Source organism: Canis lupus, chromosome 13 (genome assembly GCF_011100685.1).
Source record: "Canis lupus familiaris isolate Mischka breed German Shepherd chromosome 13, alternate assembly UU_Cfam_GSD_1.0, whole genome shotgun sequence".
Classification (NCBI taxonomy): domain Eukaryota; kingdom Metazoa; phylum Chordata; class Mammalia; order Carnivora; family Canidae; genus Canis; species Canis lupus.
Window position 1 is genome coordinate 18,690,511 of NC_049234.1, and position 8,271 is coordinate 18,698,781.

Sequence of the window (8,271 nt, forward strand, 5' to 3'; positions counted from 1 at the left end):
AAGTGAACAAATAAACAAAGAGCAGAAACAGACCCATAAACACAGAGAACTAGCTGGTGGTTGTCAGAGGGGAAGGAGGTGGGAAGATGAACAAAATGGGTGAAGGGGAGTAGGAAGTACAAGCTTCTAGTTATGAAATGAATAAATCACAGAGATGAAAGGCACAGCATAGGGAATATAGTCAATGGTATTGTAATAACATTGCATGAGGACAGATGGCAGTTACACTTGTGGAGAGCATAGCAAAATCTATAGACTTGTCAGATCAGTATGTTGTACACCTGAAACTAATGTAATATTGTCAACTACATTTCAATTAAAAAAAAAAAAAGATTTGTCAAACCAAACAAAGTTCTCAGGAAATCACCACTAAAGATATTTCTTTGAGCATAAAATTAGTAGGTTTGCAAAAATGAGAATTTCTTGCAGAAAATTTGAAACTGTTCTCTGACCCCTCCCTCAACATACACCGAGAGCAAGGGAGAACCAAGAAACAAAGCAGATCAATCCGGATTGGTAGGTGGTTGTGTTAATAAGCAAGGGAAGTTACATATGAGGCTTATCTTCAGTGGTGGTACGAAAAGGTCTCCACACGTCTGCCAGTCTCAAACGTTTATACAGAAGCCTTATCAGGGTTGAGTCACATATACCAGCCAGATGGTCTCAACAACTCACTCTCTCAAGGCTGCCTCCTTGAAATGGCTCCCACTGTGGGAACAGTGGGTGGCTCATACATTTCAAGACAGAGGAAGAGGAGAAGCTTTTGATTGACTTCCCAGGTCAATTCTAGGTATAGGCCAGTGGGTGATCACATCCCCTAATGACCTCCCCCAACAATGTGGAAAAAATAAAAGACAAAATATACCAGAGGTGTCCTCCCTTCCCCTGAGTGTCCAGTCCATGTGGGCCAATACACATAGTCACATCAGAGTTATAAGGCAAGCACTGAGCTGAGGAATGGATTCCAACCATCTTCACCACCATAACCTGGAAAGGATGTGCTATGTTATTATTTGAGCTGCTCTACTCATTCATTTTCCATTTCAAAAGGAGATGATGGTGAAAAAGGAGATCCAGGAGAGGAGGGGAAACATGGAAAAGTGGGACGCATGGGGCCGAAAGGTAAGTGCAATGACATGAATTTGACATTCTAATATTAGAATTGCTTTCTCTCTCTACTGGTGTTGCCCTGGAAATTGGCAGCTTTTGTAACACTCTCTGCTCTGAAGAAAAATGAAATGTATTTCGGATGGGAATTTACTCACCGCCAGGGAGCTCCTATGACACTGTCGATAGGACTCAATGCATTTCTCAAGCTGCCTTCTTGGGGTGGACAGGAGTGGACACTCCAGGAGCTCTAGGGAATAGCAGTCTCCAGAAACATCTAAGAAACCCTGAGTTTTAGAAATATAGCTGGGTTGATAGCTATGTCTCTTCTCAGAAGCCACTGCTAAGCAACTCTTTTTGGATGGCCTAGAGCATAAGGAGGAAGATAAGGAACTTCAGAAAGAGTTGTCTGATCCATTGACTCACCTATTTTCAAGAGCTGTCAGCAAATGGTGGGGTATGGGAAGAGCAGAGCAAAGAAAATGAGAATGACACAAAGGCTATTAAGGAGTGTTTTTACTCACAAAGCAAGAGCAATCTCACCAAAATATAGCTTTAGACGTGATGTGTAAGTGTGTGTCTTCCAAGCATCGGACATATTTCCTGCCAACTGCTACAAGGCAGTGGTCATAGACCACTGATTTCAAAAATCTTCAGAAAGTTAAAGAGAAAAAAAAAAAGAACTCAGGCCTTTGAGATCTCAAATTGAGAAATACTGATTTAAACTCTTCTTATTCTATAAATATGTACAATATTTTATAATTATATACAAATAGTTGCAAAATTATCACAGATACAGTTTAATAGCTGTTAGGTATTTTTTAAGTCATCATAGAAAGAAACAAAATTGATAACTATATATATTTATGTTTATATATTTATATAATATAAATATATCATATTTATAATATAATATATTTTATTATATATAAATATGATATATTTATATATAAATATATATTTATATATTTATATTATATTTATATTTCCTATATATATATAGGAAAAATTGGTGGGACAATCACTGATGTCCCTTTGATCACTAGATTTTATGATTATACATTTCTTCCTGTTCTAAAAAATGGCTAAGGTAGTCAAATCTTTTTTTTTTTAAGATCAGAGGTTGTTCTATTTTTTTAAATTTTTTTAATATTTTATTTATTCATGAGAGACAGTGAGAGAGAGAGGGAGAGGCAGAGACACCGGCAGAGGGAGAAGCAGGCTCCATGCAGGGAGCCTGATGTGGGACTCGATCCTGGGTCTCCAGGATGTCGCCCTGGGCCCAAGGCAGCGCTAAACCGCTGAGCCACCTGGGCTGCCCTAAGATAGTCAAATCTTAAAATAGGGAATCAATAGGCTCTCAAAGTGAAGCCAAAAAGGGGCTGCAGAGGAATAGAATTAGAATGAAATATAAGAATTCTTCCGCTCAGCCCTTTATTTGACCTTTAGATTAAACATCCTCTACTATAGACCTTTTAGAAGTATTGTGTTGGTAAGCATTTTAATATTATTGGGTCCAGGATTTTCATACTTAACCACATTTAGTTTTAATACAAACACTATAATGCTATTAAGGTAGATAAAAAAAGCACAGGATATGTGTCGCATACCACAGATAGAAGAGTGCACTTTTGGTATTTCCTTCAAGTGCATATCATGTGTTAGCCACATCTTCAAAGGGAGTATAAGACCTTAGCATATAAAGATGACTTGCTTTGCTTTTCAGGAATTAAGGGGGAGCTGGGTGATGCAGGAGACCAGGGCAACATTGGCAAGACTGGGCCCATTGGCAATAAGGGTAAGCTATATTTTCCTTTCCTCCAGTGGCAGTTTGAAGCAAATCAATCACACCCTTGATATATTCTGAAGGACTCTGTATCATGAAAATGATCTCTTTTCTTTGTTTTAAAACATGAGTTTTTCTTCATATCTTAGCTGTGCCTTTCATACATAAACAATGTGTCTAAAAAAATAAATAAAGGCCTTGAGCAAGGTTAAACTGAAATTCAGAGACAGAATCAAACATAAAGTTCTGGTAGTTTCTGTATTGAAGTATCTCCTAGAATCTGCTGATTATAATACTTGATACAATTAAAATGGGTATCGTGACCATAAAGCATGTTCAGTAGTAGAAAGCAATTATTCGTAAGACTCAAGGCAGCACACAGCAGAAGAATTTTCTTTCTTTCTCCTTTCTTTCTTTTCTTCTTTCTTTCTTTCATTAAGATTTTACTTATTTATCTGAGAGAGAGAGAGAGAGAGAGGAGGAAGAGGGGACAGAGAGAGAGGGAGAGAGAGAATTTCAAGAAGACTTCCTGCTGAGTGCAGAGATCAATGTGGGGCTGGATCTCATGACCCTGAGACTATGACCTGAGCTGAAAGCAAGAGCTAGACACCCAACTGACTGAGCCACTTAGGTCCCCCAGTATATTTTTTTTCCTTAAACTGAGTGAAATAATAATGATTCTGCATCTGGGATTTATTAACAGATTAGAAACTTTAAGTGTATATATTCATACCCTTTCGTCTTGTCCCAATCCTGCACAAAATTACTACTTTCCTATTATAATACAGGGGTGGCCTCCTCTTTATTATCTAAACACTCCTCCGTATTGTCTTCTCATTGAATGATAGCAGGTTCCAATAGCTTCTGCTGGCCAGCAGTTCATACTGAGATTGTTCTACTTGGTTTGAAGATACAAAGGCGAATGAGATTAACAATTTTATTGTAAAGAGCTCATAGACTATTTAGGGAATAGGACATAGGACTTTCTCAGAAAGAATTATAATACTAAATAACTAAATGACTACTATAGGAACCATGTGGGAGACTAAGGCCAGATTGATATAAAGACTTGACCTAGGTCTTGAAAAACAGTGACATGTTTATGGAAATACAGGGAAAGGCATTTGAGGTGGGAGGCAAGAGATACTTGTGCAAAGGTACAGATCTGGGGAAACTCAATGCCACAGGTAACAGAATTCTGCAGCTTTGATGCATATCCGGCAGCCTTCCTTCCATATGTGCCTGAGCAGCTGCATAACCAATCATGTACCTCTTAGGCACCTGCGGTATGTTCTTGGGCAGGCTGATAAATGTATTGGAAGCTGAGACTGTGGCCCCACTCCTCTTGTCCTATAGCTTGGTACCTCCTCTCTCCCTGTCCTTTTCCAACTCATTCCTTTGAGAATTTTCCTTCAGCCTGCATTTGAGAGCAGGGACAGAGTGTAGTGCCACTGAAAAGAAATCGCTACGCTTATTTTTGATTCAGTGGCTTATAGTGTATGTTCACCTGTGATTGAAATTCTCATAGCTGGAACAAGCTAGAAGGACTCCTCATCGATTATGATTCTTTCTGTAGTATGTATTTTGGGTGGTTTTACCATTAAACTAATGAAACTTTGCTTCAGAGCCCCACACTTTTTAGATTCCTTCCTAAGTCCCTGAGAAGAGTCTTATCAATGGGTGCACATGGCCATATATCTTAGTAAAGTTTGTAAAGTAAGGCATTTTATCCTCAGCTGGTTAAAAGAATGTCTCTTAACATTTAAAAAAGCACAACTATTTCCTACTTAACCAGCCTTTTTTTTGTTTTTTGTTTTTTTGCTTAACCAGCCTTTTTAGACATATTGCCCCCCAAACCAACCAGTTTGTTAGACATTTTTTTCTAATTGCCCTCCCAAATGAAATTTTAATACTGCCCTTGGACTATGTATCTGTTATGTATTGTGTGTATATTTTTGCTTTATGTAAAAACATAGTAAGATTTTTCACCCCTCTAGAACTGATCATTTAGCAGGTGATCCTCATTGAGAATGCATCACTGTATCCTGCTTCAGCTTCCCTCCATTACATTTTTCTTTGTATCAGCTGATCAAGGGAGTGGACACAAGTATTTTGGGAGCTCACCAAGAAGAGTTTGAGTGAGAGAAACATATAGTTTAGACTTTATGGGATATGCTTACATAGTCTGCAGTTATTTCCACATACAGTTATAGCTAATATTTTCAATCTAGGAATAGCTTCCAAGAATATTCCTACCACTTACAGTGCAGATCTCTCCCAAGTCATGGTGAAAAAGTGCAGGAGTAGAGATTGGATCATCATATGAATGTGTCTTGGCACATCTAGAACAAGGAATGTGTGAGTTGTGGAAAGAAACAACGTTTGAAATGTACAGGGCCAGGGCTGGGCTTTGGAAAATGTTTTCAAACCCAACAGCTCATATATGAAAAGGATTTTAGAGAGGTATCCTCAAATTTGACAATATTTTTAATTTACATAAATCATCAATCATAAGTGGCAAAGGTAAAGAAATTTCTTAATTTTACTATTAATAATAAAACAAAATTCAGATTTCTGCTATAAGCTATGAGAAATTCACTTGCATTAATCCATCTGTTAAGAATGACCACCTGAGTCAAAACAAACAAAACAAAAAAACAAATATAAATTTGAATGTGTGGGAGAGCTACCAAACTGAATAGGACTTTAGGGGCCTAATCTGGAGGAGAAGAGAAACACACTAAGGTGGCTGTGCATTCTGTACTATTTTTCCTTTCAAATCATTCACCAATTCATAAGCAAGGCAGCACTAGAAGACTGAGAAGCTCATGCACAAAGTTGCTCAAACTGAACTGGCATTCAAGGCCTACCAAAAGAGAGTGGCCCAGGAAAATGTCACTCTTTTTCACTTCAAAAATAAACTTTTTCATTTAGAACTCCAGAAATTCTGAAAAATATTTATTAAACATACACCCATCCGTGTTTCAAAATATATTTGAATTAGAGGGTAACATTTAATTTGAAAGGTAATATCAACACCAGGAAGAGAAACCTATTAAAAATCATACTCAATAAGGGAATCTTGAACACTTCTCTCCTGAGATTGGAAACGAGATGAGCCACAGCCCTCATCCCCAGTTCTAAGCAACATCATAGCAGAGGTCCTAGCTAGAGAAAAATGGTGAGAACAAGAGATAAGAATCACAATAATTGGAAACAAAGAAATGAAAGTGTCATTATTTGCAGATGATGTGATTGCATATCCAAAAAATACAAGCAATCAATGTTACCCAGGGCAATTTACACGTTTAATGCAATCCCTATCAAAATACCATGGACTTTCTTCAGAGAGCTAGAACAAATTATTTTAAGATTTGTGTGGAATCAGAAAAGACCCCGAATAGCCAGGGGAATTTTAAAAAAGAAAACCATAGCTGGGGGCATCACAATGCCAGATTTCAGGTTGTACTACAAAGCTGTGGTCATCAAGACAGTGTGGTACTGGCACAAAAACAGACACATAGATCAGTGGAACAGAATAGAGAATCCAGAAGTGGACCCTCAACTTTATGGTCAACTAATATTCGATAAAGGAGGAAAGACTATCCACTGGAAGAAAGACAGTCTCTTCAATAAATGGTGCTGGGAAAATTGGACATCCACATGCAGAAGAATGAAACTAGACCACTCCCTTTCACCATACACAAAGATAAACTCAAAATGGATGAAAGATCTAAATGTGAGACAAGATTCCATCAAAATCCTAGAGAAGAACACAGGCAACACCCTTTTTGAACTCGGCCACAGTAACTTCTTGCAAGATAGATCCACGAAGGCAAAAGAAACAAAAGCAAAAATGAACTATTGGGACTTCATCAAGATAAGAAGCTTTTGCACAGCAAAGGATACAGTCAACAAAACTCAAAGACAACCTAAAGAATGGGAGAAGATATTTGCAAATGACATATCAGATAAAGGGCTAGTTTCCAAGATCTATAAAGAACTTCTTAAACTCAACACCAAAGAAACAAACAATCCAATCATGAAATGGGCAAAAGACATGAAGAGAAATCTCACAGAGGAAGACATAGACATGGCCAACACGCACATGAGAAAATGCTCTGCATCACTTGCCATCAGGGAAATACAAATCAAAACCACAATGAGATACCACCTCACACCAGTGAGAATGGGGAAAATTAACAAGGCAGGAAACCACAAATGTTGGAGAGGATGAGGAGAAAAGGGAACCCTCTTACACTGTTGGTGGGAATGTGAACTGGTGCAGCCACTCTGGAAAACTGTGTGGAGGTTCCTCAAAGAGTTAAAAATAGACCTGCCCTACGACCCAGCAATTGCACTGTTGGGGATTTACCCCAAAGATACAGATGCAATGAAATGCTGGGACACCTGCACCCCGATGTTTCTAGCAGCAATGTCCACAATAGCCAAACTGTGGAAGGAGCCTCGGTGTCCATCGAAAGATGAATGGATAAAGAAGCTGTGGTCTATGTATACAATGGAATATTCCTCAGCCATTAGAAATGACAAATACCCACCATTTGCTTCAACGTGGATGGAACTGGAGGGTATTATGCTGAGTGAAATGAGTCAATCGGAGAAGGAAAAACATTATATGGTCTCATTCATTTGGGGAATATAAATAATAGTGAAAAGGAATAGAAGGGAAGGGAGAAGAAATGGGTAGGAAATATCAGAAAGGGAGACAGAACATGAAGACTCCTAACTCTGGGAAACGAACTGGGGTGGTGGAAGGGGAGGAGGGCAGGAGGGTGGGGGTGAATGGGTAACGGGCACTGAGGGGGATACTTGACGGGATGAGCACTGGGTGTTATTCTGTATGTTGGCAAATTGAACACCAATAAAAAATAAATTTATTTTTAAAAAAATACAAATGAATCTACAGATTAACTATTTGTACTGAGTTTTTGCAGTTTAGCCATACAAAACTCAATTTTCTTTCTATATGATCAGAAATCAATAATTAGAAACATGAAATGAAAAATATGCCACTTATTACAGCAACAAAATTATTAAATATCTAGGAATAAAATTACAAAGGTGTCTAAGACTTCTACAACAAACAGGACATTGTGATAATGAGAAAAATTAAAGACTGTTTAAGAAATTGGAAGTAAAACTACATTCATAGATTGGAAGACTTAATATAGTTAAGATGATCAATGTGAATAAGATGACCCTCAAATTTATGCATAGATCAATGCTATCTCAATAAACATCCCAGAAGTAGCTCTCTCAGAATTTAATAAGCCAATTCAAAATGTATATGGAAATGAAAGGAACCAAAAACAGCCAAAGAAAACCTTAAAAAAGAAAAACAAAACTGGAAGGCTGAA

General features: G+C 37.9%; 1 protein-coding gene across 2 annotated transcripts in view; it reads left to right on the forward strand.

Annotated features, from left to right (window-relative positions):
• The window catches only part of COLEC10 (collectin subfamily member 10), a 41,191-nt gene that overhangs the window by 21,742 nt on the left and 11,178 nt on the right, over nucleotides 1-8,271 (forward strand). For both annotated transcript variants that reach the window (XM_038555392.1, XM_038555391.1), the window contains exons 2-3: nucleotides 1,051-1,122; nucleotides 2,834-2,905. In XM_038555392.1, the coding sequence (XP_038411320.1) occupies nucleotides 1,051-1,122; nucleotides 2,834-2,905 (144 nt within the window). The remainder of the gene's footprint in view (nucleotides 1-1,050; nucleotides 1,123-2,833; nucleotides 2,906-8,271) is intronic.